Here is a 13,902-nt window from a genome sequence, read left to right as displayed (position 1 = left end):
ATGCGTGTGGATCTGGCATGATCTACTCTGCCATTTCAAGCACCTCTAGCCGGCCAGTGAAGATTCGAGTTGATCCAGGACAATTTATCCCAAGAGGCACAGGCATCCTCTATTATGCTTACGCTGACAATGACTGCCTAAATATAGTAGTTAGATGAACAAATAAAGGATACAGAGGAGGTGGTGCGAGGAAACAAATAACTCCCGACTTGCTGACCGTGACATCCCCCGCTCCATACATCCTTGCCAAATAAAGCTTCTTATGATTAACAATGTTCGCAAGCGCCAGGGCGGATTACACCCTAAACCCATCATGTGTTTCCACAGTTATGCGCCCGATAAAGTAAGTATGTCCCATCGTGGCACTTTAGCCAGGTCAGACTGAGGGTGAGGCTAGTCTTGAAGCAAGATCCACAGAAAATGGATCTTGCGTAGTTTGTTATTCTGCACCTCTTTCAATATTTTCAACGACATTCCTCGAGTGGTGCAATAATTATGCGTACCCACACTCGATTACATGATGCGAGAAGAAGAGCTTTGAATGTTACTCTATTGATAAGTTGTCCTGAAATCGCGTAACATGCTTTGTCTCCGTTAAACGGTTGTGTATAATTGTTGGCCCTTTTGGGCCTACGAGGATGGCAGACTGGCGTGGGCCATCGATGCACAAACCCCGGAGTAAGTTCCGCAGCCTCGCCGGTTGACAAACTGAGACACCAGCCGGTTTGACGCAAATAAATTTCTGCCTTTAAGCCACGTCGCCGACTAATTAGTCGAGACCGTTCTTCTGGCTTAGGGGACCCCGAAGCGGAAAGCCGTCTCATTTGGATCGGGATTCTAAAAGCATGAAGGGTTGCAAAACATTCTAATGCACTTGAACAGGCAAGACATTGATCTTTCATACCATAGGTAGCACTACTATGTCTCAAGCACTAAAAAGATGGGGGATGTCAAGTATCCATTTATACTAACAAGCCTCTTAGGGAACCATGTGACCTACTTATGGAATGACTGTTGTGAACATTGCGTCAATAGCTTCTGTCACGTTATGAGACTTATTGTTAAACCAAGCTTCTTCTCGAAATCATTGTTCTTCTTGTTGCTCGTGCTGCAGACTCTGTCTGCAGCCGTCTTTTAATACTAGAAACCTTACCCTTCGTCCGAAGCAATAATTGCCTTTTCTGGCTATTTTCAGTTCTCATAGCCGATGTCACGACAGCCAGCATTTACATCAAGTTTGCTTGTTCTATCAACAGAGGCAATTTTATCCGACAGCTTCAGTCACAGCTTGCCTACGAATTCTGTTTCTCCATATTGTAACGGGCTGAGCCCGATGGTGGCTCGGCTTGCGCTCTCGCCTTTGTCTTCAGCCTTGTCACTGGTAACCCCCAGCAACAAGCGAGATTAACAGAAGCAAGCCTACAAGAGCTCTGCGAGCTCTTCCTTTCTTGCTCTTTTCTCTTTCTTCTTCAGCTTTGGATACTTGTTCATAGTCACCTAGCCAGTTGTCAATATACTCGCTTGGACCGTTACACATATGAACAGTCCCTTGCTTCACATCGCACTTGACTTAGTATGGTCCCTTTGTACCGTCAAAAGTTTGTGATCAATTTGGACTAGATAATCAATATTTAAGAAAATATGGTGGGTTAATTTCATTTTTACCTTTAACTTATAGTTACAGTGATTTTAATAGCTAGTCTTAGTTTGGTAGCTTTCCCTTTCATGACAGGTTTCTATAGTAAAGATTTTACATTAGAATCTGCTTATGGTCAATACCACTTTAGCAGTATGGATTGGATTGTAGCTGGATCCGACTTTCGCTCCATTTCGGTCCAGAATTTGACTGTGGGGGGTCCAGGGCTGCCAGCGCGAGCCAGCCGGCGGCCCGCACCACTTTCTTGAGAATGTTAGACAAACAATCAACCACGACGCTAGAATTCAATTAATATTCGTCGCCATGCTCTTCATTAGAATCTCTGCCCTGATCGTCTCATTCCATGGCCTCCGACCTTGCCTTCGACGAATATCTTGCTGTATCTGCTGCTCAACATCCTTTTGATCTTGACGAGCCTATCCGTCATCAATAATTATACTACCTCCTTTGCGTATTTGTGTTTTTCTTGCTCTACTCTGCTTGTTGAGTGTTGCGTTTGCCGCTCGAAGCTGTTCATTCTCAGCCTTCAAGAGGACTATCTTATGCATTATTGCGCACCCCCGAGACTTGGTCTACAGCAGCCAAAATAGATGTTGGTGAGCTTCCCTGATGTCGGCTAATTCTTCTTTCAATATAATCCGTCTGCAAGTTGCCTCGGTTGGGTTATTTGGCATCTTTCGAAACCAAAAGTTGGGCAGCTCAACCCGCCTTCGACAGGTGACGTTGTCGGATAAAACTGCTTCCATTGATTGAACAAGCAGACTTGGAATTTGGCACATCTCCGGGCTGGGATACGCCGCTTCTGGCGTCTTTTGGATATGTCTTTGACGAGCCACATGAAGCATCTGTTTGTAATCCACCTGCGCACTGTAATTTAAAAACACCTGCGGGGTGGGACCCCGCGCCAAAGAACAACTTCTATCAAGAATACAACTATTCATTGACCATTTTCCAGCACGCTCAGTGCGACACTAACCTTGATTTCAATAAGGCGTCCTATTGGCGTTCGGGCGTCTTCAGTGAGAAGCTCTATTTGTCGTTCTTACCTCCGTTGCTCAGCCTCTCCAGCTCTTTCTTCTCTTCAACTTGCTCCGCTGTAGCCTTGCGCGACCCATTTTCGGTAGCGAACGTAATGTTAAATTGTGTTCCCTCTGGGTAAGCCCAACATGTAAAAAAACCAAACTGTTGGTTTTTCTGGCACGGTTTTTACATTATGATGCTCAGTCTTTGAGCCCTTGTTATTCTGAAGATTTGACCTTACGTGTCTTTTGCGCAGGGTATTTTCGATGGAACTCCAGTTCAAAGACTGCATTATGGCTCTGCTCGTCGCTGTTGTTTTCTCTTTCCACCCCCTATTCGCTTTCACTGCCCCCGCTTCAGCCCAGACGCCACCGATACACACGATACGACCGAGTAAGAAATTTGGATATCGATGTTATTCACTCGCCATCACACGTCATATTTCAGAGTTTGTCGGCAGAAGTTCTGGACCGTTCTGCGCAACCCACACACCAATCGTAAGAAGTAGGTCGTCGGCCAGCGCGGGAAGGTCGGGGCTGACCCGTTGAGCACTAAAGCAGTCAATTTTAAACGACCGCCCTCGTAGTAACTTTTGTACATTGGCGGGGACTTATGATCCGACCGAACGTGCCTCGGTATGACACAGAGATGCACCAGGAGCTGCAGGTACAACTTTTGTAGTCAGGTTTACGTTTGCCATCCTCCACTACCATCGGCATTCGGTTTGGTGAAGATCCATCCACGCATCATGATGACGAGGAACAGATCTGGTTCAATAAGGCCATTGTTGGTTTTCTGTGCTTTTCCCGCTGAGAGCCTCTTCAATCCCGTTCTGCGCATAGCGTCGCACCTAAGTCAGAGGGGGTATGAGGTGATCTTCCTTGGAACTGCGGCTATGCGTAACAAAATTGAGCGGATCGGGGCAGAATGGCTAGAAATCACCACCACTTTCGGTGTCGAGACAGACATTGCATTGCAGAAAATAATCTCTATGCCATTGGGGATGGCTCGGCTCTCTCTGGAGCTTACCTGGGTCTTCTTCAATGACCTTCCCCGCCGCATTGAGCAGGTTGGTGAGGCACTTGGCCTTCTGCAAGGCCGTAATCCTAGCCGGCAGATCATATTGATTGAGGACGTCTTCAACTTGTCTGCCATGGTATACAAATACGGCCGCCCTTTGCCGGGGGGATTGCTCAAAATGCCTCACAGCATCGGCGTTGGGGCTTCGCTGATGCTTGTTGAGAGCGAAGACACTGCACCGATCTTTCTCGGCCTTCCTCCAGATTCCACTACGTCCGGGAAATTGCGAAACAAAGCACTGAATGCGTTATACAAGGAGGGGCCGATGAAGCCAGTTACGACTGCGTTGAACCAGGCTCTGAGTCAAGCCGGCTGCACTCATTTCCCTGAGGAAGACTTTTTCACTGCGACCTACACAGCCCACGATATAACTATTCAACTCTGCTCAGAGAGCATGGAATATTTGAGATCGGACTTACCGTCTTCAATTCACTTCATAGGTGTTCTACCACGAATTGATACCGGTCTTTTCGAGCAGCCTGGTTGGTGGTCCGAGATTGAGAGGGCAAGGGCCACTAGAAATAGCAGGGTCATCGTCGTCTCGCAAGCGAACGTAAACCACTCTGATCTTATTACACCAACTGTATTGGCGTTCAGCGATCAAGATGACGTCAATGTAATCGTGATACTGGGAGAGAACAACAAAATGATGACTCACAATGTTCAGCTGCCGCCGCACGTGCGAATAGCCAATTCGCCTGTCGAGGATCAGATATTGAAGTTCGCCGATGTATTTGTCTCTAATTCAGGTTACGGCGCGTTCACCTGCGCCGTTCGTAACGGTGTTTAGATACTACTAGCTGTTGAAAAGGAGAGGGAACTTGAGGTGAGTATGCGAGTGGATTACACCGGGATAGGCTTTAGTCTAGAGGCACAGAAAGTGACCCCAGATAAGATCCGCAAGGCTGCTGAGGAAATATTAAAGAACCCAAAGTACAAAACGAAGGCGATAGAGATGAAAGAGGAAAACGATGCACTAAACGCTCTTACAGCAATCGAGACAAAGGTTATGGAATTGACAGGAAAGTAGGCAGGCAATCAGAAAGTCACCCAAATAAGCCCGTTGATCTGTATTATAGTAATAAGTTAGTTTAATGTGCATTGTTGGGATAGCGCATATAAGTAAACTGGTGCTTTCCCAAATAATCATTGATATAACTAGTTATCCAAAGTTTGACACAAGTCATGATTGAGAAGATTTGAGTCCATATTGAAGTACAAAGTGGGCTGTACTTGTCGCGCTAATTGCTACACCCAAAAGAACCACAGGTAAATAGTTTTGCTACGTCAACACAGGCAATGGATGCCGAGGCTGCCGAGTCCCATCCTTTAGCGAGTGGATCCAGGCAGTGTCGCCTGCTTATCTCATACACGCAACATTACTGTATCCCTCTGCAGTTGACTATGGTCTGTGTAGTCGATTTTGCCGCCTACCTACTAAGGTGTTGTCATCAGTATTAGGATGCTGCCGGCTTGGAATCTTATTCGTAGTTGGGGTGTATTCTTGGGTATATATACTAGTGGGAGAGCGGTGCGAATTTCCATTATCCTACCGTCGTCAAGAACGAGGGCGTCGGCTTTCGATCCCGGCGGCAGCAGTCAAAGTGATTAGCAAACGTTGCATCGTCCACATGCTGCGATGGGTCGATAGGGTGCTGCGCTGACATCGGCCCACCTCTCTCAATTGGCAACGCAGTCTCTAGCGGACAGGCCCAAGTTTCTCCCGGCAAATTCATAGGCTGGCAAGTCCTCTGTATAATTTTAGCCAAAAGTTCATATGCCGCCCTCGCTTTGCTGTGGACCCGGCGGAGGCGTTTGAGCATTGCCAGCGCTTCGTCGATCGCGTGTAGAATCTCGGGGCGTCTGGGAATACTGCCATCTTGGTCGTTGGAAATAGACGAGCAAAGAACAACGGCGGTGTCGAATATATTGAACAAAAGTAAATAGAAATTGGCATCGTTTGGGTAAATGTAGCCAAACAATTCACGAAGGGCCTCCATCAACTTGAGTGAATAGTTGATACCATTGCATCGAATTTTCAAATCGGCGGAAGGCGATCTTCTCGACATCGGCCTCGATAAGTATCCTTTAAAGGGCCCAAGTACCATGGAGTAAGATACCGTCTGCAGATAGTGGTGATGCAAGATAATCCAAGGTTGGGAGTCGTCATCTCTTTTGTTGGGATTGGTGAAATCGTAGATTGGAGGAAGATTACCCATCCAAAGCTCAAAGGTGGACTGGTACACCTGGATATCCTCTGGTGTAGTTACATTCCTCGGTAGACCAAAACGGTCCGACAGCTGCATGATTAATTCCGACAGCAGCTTTATATGCAGAAATGGCGATGGAGAGTAAGCATCTAGTGTGAGAGTTGGAAGACCGACATTGCAGTTAGTACGGTCAATGATCGCTGGTCTCGATAGTAAAGTACATAATTGCCTTTTGCCGGGTATCGTTAGCCCGAGTAAGTTATATTAAAGGCAAGATCCCCTTGAACGTACCAGTCCCATATGTTTAGGACACACCAAATCCGTCTTCGTATTTCACAATCAAACTCGGCCATTTGTCCTGAGACTCTGTCCTGATGAAACCCTAGTTCCTGGGCCATTAGAATCGTGGCATTGAGGGCATGCCAGCACTCAGCAAAACAACCTTTTAACTTGTACCAGTAGCATGAATGCAGTAGCGACTGGACGTTGAATAGGTGGTTAATTCCCAATGGAATGACCGTGCACAGCTCGCGAGCCGCCTGATGATATTTTTTGGATAGTTTTTGAACATCCTTAGCATCAAGCTCCAAAGTTTTCTGTATTTCGAGCTCGGCAAACTGGGCGGAGCATGCACAAACCATTAGGAGTAGGCTAGTCCATTGCACTGCTAGCGGCCGATTTCCTGATGCTTGCGGCCACCAACTTACGTATTCCTCCAGGAATACGGATGGATAGATCATGTAGTAGTGAAGGTTTACGCTTCTAAAAAAGGTTTGAACGAGTGTGTCTACAACAGGCAGTTAGCTGTAGGTGCTCAGGCAGTTAAACATGATACAGACATGACTGCCTCTGAGAGACGCTTTACCTATTCGATGTCTTGGCCAAAGGAGCTCCAAGGCACGGCTGAGTTGATGGCATGATGTTGAGTCCAGGAAATACTGCTTGTCGGACTTCAAGTAGATTAGCCTTTGCTGGTGCCATTAGATGTAATACAATTACCAAGTCCAAAAGACTGCAATTCTCTACCTTCTACTATTTTTGAGACGACCACACAATATTCTACATGAAAGACTTAATTACTCCTCCTTGATGCTATTCTTTTTGTCGCGGTCTGATGCTGATGTCGATGCCACACTTGCTAGACGCGCCATCTCTGCAGCGGTCGCCTGAAGGGGTAGTGGGAAGCTGTTCTCATGTGGCCAATATCACCTACCTGGGGGTTATGTCTAACTACGTCCTTCGAAGACGAAAGGTCAGCCTTTGTCAGTTGATTTATGCTCGTACATCTGACCCTTGCACCTAAGCAATATATACACATGGGCTCGGTAGTCTCTATGGACATCGAATCCGCTTTTAACGAATGTGCGCCACCTCTTTCTAAAATTTTCGCTGCTTCTTGTCTCCTTTTTTGGGAATTGCTACCCGGGCCTGACGTTTTGGCTACACGGGCCTGATTCTTACACGGGCCTGATTTTTATCACTTCTGATTCGCCCATATTTTCTTAACCCACAGGTACTTCCTAGCAAAGGCGGTATAAGGAGCTTCCCTAACAGTCCCCAAAATCACCTTTCCGATCGCTGGCACAATTAGTATGCTACTAAGAACCTGGGTGGTATTGAGAGTAGGTAGTTACCCATAATAATCTTCTAGCAGTAGTTAGTGCCTGCCGCAACAGCAGTAAAAATAGCAGGATAACTGTAAGACTAACTAGCTAAAAGTTCTATTTTATTGCTTCACAATAATACAATCTGTGTTTTCCTCGTCACTATTAGCTAGTTCCCACTGGCTTCTTATCCTGCGAATATTTGCTTGCGTCTTGCGACTACTACAGCGCATACCTGTTATCTTTCTAGATCTAAGAACTTTAGAAGGTCTACTTCTCTGTTTCTAGGTTAAGGTGTAAATTTAGCTACCCGTTTGTACGACGGTTTCTTAGGCCGCTCTTTGCACTCTCTTAGCAAGAGTTAACTTATTAAGACTCCCTAGGGGCCAACCTTGCTTCCGCTCGCTTAATTGACCAACATATTGGCTACTTGGTGTTATAGCTAAGCTTACTGGAATAGCCTGCATAGTATTCTTTGGCCTTCCACGTAGTATAGTAGCAACCTTTAGATCAAGGATTTATCTATATGGATCTTTAGATACCGATTCCTGTAGGCGCTAGCGCGGATAAACCTCCCATTTAGTAAAAGGAGATACAGAATCTATCTTTGCATAGACTTTGTGATAGCATAGGATCCCAAGCTCGATAGAAACAGTACAGTTATTATCGTAAGGGCCAATAGAATCGGGAAAGGGGTTTTTGCCCGTTGGCAGAAACTTGCGTGCAATACAGTATTGCTTGTTAATTAATCTAAGTCCCTTGGATGACATAGTTGTTCGTAGTTCACTAAGATAGTTTCCAATGGAGCCTAGATATTAACAAGCAGTTAGGATATTATCCTGTCCACATGCATTCTTAAAGGCACGTTCTTAGTTATATATTATATCCTGCATTGCCTTAACAAGTTAGTAGAGGTGGCTTATACCGTTTAAGAGATAGCTTTTAACATTATTGTTGCTTAATTCTGTGCCGGATATAACTCGGATGCCAAAGTTACAATAGCGACGGATAAAATAGCGTGCCTATTAGGCACTGACAGGCAGATAGGTCAAATAGAGGTATTATAGAATTGCCCTTTGATTATCGAATTCTTTATAAAGATCTTTCCAGGCTTGTTTATATGCCTTCTCTGTCTTAGTATAGAGAACCCTTTTCCACATTAAAATAACACCTTAGTAGGTATAAGGAATTGTCTTGCTAGCTAATAAGTCTTTAATTAGATGTTTGTCTGCATTGCTTAGCCTAGACTTTGTCTGAGAGGGATAACCTTTATTTTCACTAGCGCTAGGGCTAGTATTGTCCTCATACTAGCCACTCTATTTAGTCTTTGACTTAAGCAAGACGTTTAAAAGGATATAATAAATGCAAATCTGCTGCTATACATTTGGGAACTAATTATTAAGAGTAGCCTTTATAGCCTTATTAAAGTCTGTAATAATAATATTAGGTGTCTATATTGAGTGTTTTGTGATAAGTTTGCGAATGCTCTTCGCTAGGAATTAAAATCCTTCTCTCCTCTTGTTATCTATTAAGCCAAATGCAGCGTTAAATACTATTCCGAGATAGGTTTAGCTAGTAGCCTAAAATAAAGGAAGCTTAAAGCGATTAGTGTTATATGTATTATTAAAGCTAATTACTTTAGGGAAGCGGTTCCACATCTGTAAACAGTAAGGAAAGGTCCAGACCAAACCAAGCAGTCTATCTGGGTTGTTATTAGCCTATTTTACTATATACGGGATCTTCTTCTTATCAAATAGTTTAATTAACGCTAATGTAGGCGTATAGCTATTAAGCTTCTCTCGATTAATAAGCGAGCGAGCATTATAGATATCCTTCCGTAGGAGTGTGCAATCGGGGAATTGCTCTTTAATAATAGCAGCTATATTATTAGCTTAAATGCCTGCTTGGCGGCTTGCTAACTTAATTATTGCCTTAACGGGCGCCGTAAGCTGTTAATGCAAAACATATGCAGATAGGGTAATACTCCATTTATAGTTATGCTGGCAATGTTTTGGATCCTTATGTTGTCGAAGAAACCACTTGCCTTCCTCTAACGATTTAGCAGTTATTTTCCAATAATATCCACATTTGCGAGACTTTTGTTTTCTAAGACTAGAGCTTTCTAACGGCTAAGGTTGCCTAAAGCGGTCACATTAAAAGGAATATCTAATCACCTGTCCCTTATAAGAATATTAATTCCGTCTTATAATCCCAAACCCGTTCTCCTTTGCAAAGGCATTCACCATGCTGAATAGAGCTTTGGCTGATGGGGCTGGGCTGACTGGGATTATTAGGTTTGGGATTAGCTCTAGAGCGGGGGATAGAGATAGTTAACTTGGCAGCATATGGATACTCTCGGGTGGCAGTAATATTTAAGGTGGTCTTATAGATAAACTGCGTGGTGGTAAGTATGGCGGAGGAGACTTATATGCATCTGAACTTAAGGGTGACTATCCCTATCTTTCTCTCTAATTCCGTACCCATTTGTATGATCGAGCGAGATCTATGGTTAACCTTTGACCTTCGCTAATAACCTCCTATACTATACTTAGTGCGGATTGGAACTCGGTTCTTGTTCTTAATCGAGACTGCTATGCTAATAGAGATAATTTAGGAGATTTAGAGGCGAATGGGTTAAGCTCTGGGCCTAGTATCAGCGCTCTGACTTGCTAGCTTTAACTTCCCTCACAGAAAAAGTCATTTTGGAGATAGATCTCATAATTAGAGCGAAGCTCCCACGGAGCTAAACGGAGATCTTGTGAGTAATAAGGACGTGGGACTCTCAAAAAGGTTTGCGGAAAAGAAGCAAACAGGTTATTAATAGTGTGGTTATCCCTAACTCCGTATAGCTGACTAATACTTATAGAACTACTTGTTGACTGTGGTCGGCTATTAACTGGTAGGCTACATCTCGCCTGTTGCTCATAATAGCGCTATCCTTCTCGGTGCGCTAGGTTACTTAGACTAGCACTTTACTGTCCGCTAAGTTTTGCACTAGTAGACCGCTTTAATGTAGACATAGGTATTTTAATGGCATTCTTGTTCTTATATGGCTTAGAGATAAAGTCCAAAGGATAGCACTTGTTAATATCCAGTTGGGTTTATATGTACGGAAAGCACGATTGTATTAAGTAAGAGATATCAAAGAGCACACAGAGGAAGCGGAATAAATTGGCTACTTATCCTGTGGGCAGCTTTGCCGCTTGGTAAGGCTGTAATAATAAAGCATATCTAATACTATTTTAAGACAAGGAATAGTCGATCACATAATGCCACAACGCGCTATTGTAAGGTTAAAAAGCAAAATAAAAACGGACAAAGCATTTGCCTCACTTGATTTATGCTTCTTAGATAGCTCTTAATTAATATAGTTGCAGTCTTTAGCATAATGAAACTTAATCTAATGCAATCTCGCGACTGTCCGTCAGAATTGTCTATCAGCTTATAGGGAGACGCTCTGCTGGTGAGAGCAGTTAAGGTAGGTACTTTGGGTGGAGGCGGCAGAATCCTTGGTGCGTTAACATGAAACAGTGCGGCCAATTAGAAGTGATAAAAATCAGGCCCGTGTAAGAATCAGGCCCGTGTAGCCAAAACGTTAGGCCCGGGTAGCAATTCCCTTAGTTATAGTCGTTTATATTTTCTTTGAGTCACTAACGAATGCGAGATATAGATTGTTTGCAGTACCGGTACCGGTCTGATCTATAAGAATTAAAACATGCGTCCAGTACAGTACTGGCTTTGGGTAACGTGGCTCTCGGGGAACCGAAAGAAGAGTCGGATTCCTTTGCTATATTTTTATACTGTATTAATAATACTGTAGCTCCCGAGACTCTACAAATTGAGTCAGGTGCGTATCGGAAGCAATACCATCAGACGCCGCTCGATCCTGGGAGCAGGGATCCCAAATTGGTCGCCAGCTGATCTTGAAGTATAGCCCCCAAACTGGACCCTAGCCGGTTCTTGAAGTACGCATCCCAGGAAGGACCAGAGGTCGGAAATAGATGCTGGTTTGTCCCAGGAGCAAAGATCCAAAAGCGACGTTACTCCTAGAAGTATAGATCCAAAATTAGTCGCTAACTAATCCTAGGAGTATAGATCCCAGGAGTATAGATCCAAAATAGGCGTTTACTAATCCCAGGAGTACAGGTCCCAGGAGTACAGATCCCAGGAGTACAAATCCCAGGAGTACAGATCCCAGGAGTACAAATCCCAGGAGTATAGATCCAAAATAGGCGTTTACTAATCCCAGGAGTACAGATCCCAGGAGTACAGATCCCAGGAGTACAGATCCCAGGAGTACAAATCCCAGGAGTATAGATCCCAGGAGTATAGATCTAAAAATAGGCATTTGCTAATCCTAGGAGCAGAGATCCTAGGAGTATAGATCCAAAAATAGGCATTTTCTAATCCTAGGAGTACAGGTCCCAGGAGTACAGGTCCCAGGAGTTAAATCCTGGAAGTATAGATGTAAAATGCGCGTTTACTAATCCCAGGACAATACTTGCGTTCTATTTCGAAATTGTACTCCTAGGATCTATACTCCTAGGATTAGCAAATGCCTATTTTAGATCTATACTACTAGGATTTAACTCCTGGGATTAGTAAACGCCATCTCCTAATGATCCCAGGAGTAGAGATCCCATTCAAAATAGGACGTGAGCTAATCCGGGACCCAGGAATAGAGATCACGTCGCCAGCTAATCCCAGGAGTAATTAAAACTAACGCGAGTTAAGCCCGGAAGAGCTGATCCCAAGAGTACTGATGCCTGCAACGTCCAAAATCGGTTCTGATCTGTCCCAAGAGTGGTCTCTTACAATTGACAATGTTGATCCTGGAAGTATCTCCCCTAGTATCCTAGAAAAGCAATACCATTGGCTTCAATCTGTAGTCTACATTTCACTAGCTTGGTATATTAATGTAGAGTCATTCAATTTTTAACGACGTAGTACAATCCTAGGAGAGGTTATCGTACGACTTCTTACACAATACAAAGTGCACCAATGCTGTATGAGTCTATATCACACGAGAAAGTAAATATGTCGTTCGAGAATGCTACTAAATCCAGACAGATGCTCCAGAAGTAACAATGACTGATTTTACGAGTCAAGGAATCGTATTTTTCACAGGCATGGTAGTCACCGAGAAGTAAAAAGCTATTCTCATGGTCGACTCAATGCGAAATATACGTTGCGGAGTAGCCTGCAGGGAGCCTACGTTGGGGTAACCTCCGATACAATGTAGGGGATGGTGTCCAGAATTTACCTCGCCATTAAATGTTATATAAAGAAGCCAGCGACATATTATTCGCCTTCTAAATGTAATGGTTTCACCCATGCTCGAATCAGTATAGTACCTGTGAGTTGTATGATTCAACATACTCAAGATGCCACGAGAAAATAAAGGGGACAAAAGACGCTGGCAAACCCGTCAAAAAGATATAGACTGCTACTGGACAGGTCGCCAAGCTTTTTTGAAAGGCAACACAGACGAAGCGGACCTACACTTTGATCAAATTTCGTCGTTTCACGGTCAAACATATGCTAAAAAGCTCCTCGACAATGAACACCTCGACATTGCTGAAGCACTAGACAAAGTCCTTTCTGCTCCCGGGCTGCGAGCTGGATACTGGCCGAAGCTTGTACATAAAGTGATCTACGTAAAGTGTAACGAGGTGAGTAAATATCTTTCCCTTGGCGTCTTAATACTTTATTATTTGTCTTATCTTACGGGTTGTATAGCAGATTGTCGCATATTTGGAGCTCATAAGAAGTACATGGGACTTCATAGCTGGTCCCGCCACCATCGAGACCAAAACCGTACAAGCATTGGAAAACAAATGTCCAAGATATTCAACAGAAGACAGGCAGAACATAGTCAACTTGATCGATAGAGCTGAAATCTTTGAACAATATGATGCGTCGTGGCGAAATGACTTGAAACGAAGGCTGACACAACTTCCATTCGCTATTCCATCCCTGGATTCGTTTTTTGACGATATTAAAATTCTGGAGGATTGTTCACGATCGATGAGCAATCTGTTTGACAGGAAACAACATGAAACATTCACGTCGGCCCTTCGGCGATCATACTTTGGAGATAAAAATTGTTTTCCAGATAGGCAGGCTGATATTTGGCTTATCGTATTACGATTTTACTCGAAGACGCAACCACCGCCTAATCGAGCGAAAAGGCAGCTGCGAGAAAAACCCAGACCCGGCTCGCCTGATAGAATTATTTTACAGTTCATGTCAACTTCAGCCCAACAGCTAGGGTTCAAATCTGTGAGGTTGTCGAACCTTGCAAACCCTTTAAGTGACTCCACGACGGAAC

The 13,902-nt window shown here is 44.1% G+C and overlaps 2 protein-coding genes across 2 annotated transcripts; one reads left to right on the top strand and one right to left on the bottom strand.

The window, feature by feature from the left end:
- Positions 1 to 3,572: 3,572 nt before the first annotated feature.
- VFPPC_18643 (udp-glucuronosyl udp-glucosyltransferase) lies at positions 3,573 to 4,547 on the top strand (the record flags this gene model as incomplete). The annotated part of the gene is made up of 1 exon (XM_018294949.2): positions 3,573 to 4,547. The coding sequence occupies one exon, from the start codon at positions 3,573 to 3,575 to the stop codon at positions 4,545 to 4,547; it is 975 nt and encodes a 324-aa protein (XP_018135684.2).
- Positions 4,548 to 5,301: 754 nt separating this feature from the next.
- VFPPC_17210 (fungal specific transcription factor) lies at positions 5,302 to 6,063 on the bottom strand (the record flags this gene model as incomplete). Its single annotated transcript, XM_018294950.2, has 1 exon — positions 5,302 to 6,063. One exon carries the CDS (start codon positions 6,061 to 6,063, stop codon positions 5,302 to 5,304), a length of 762 nt encoding a protein of 253 aa, XP_018135685.2.
- Positions 6,064 to 13,902: the final 7,839 nt, after the last annotated feature.

The sequence above is a fragment of the Pochonia chlamydosporia genome (genome assembly GCF_001653235.2).
Source record: "Pochonia chlamydosporia 170 chromosome Unknown PCv3seq00036, whole genome shotgun sequence".
In the NCBI taxonomy this organism is placed as follows: Eukaryota; Fungi; Ascomycota; class Sordariomycetes; order Hypocreales; family Clavicipitaceae; genus Pochonia; species Pochonia chlamydosporia.
Note: the sequence above shows the minus strand (reverse complement) of the source record. Positions and strands in the feature narration are given on the sequence as shown.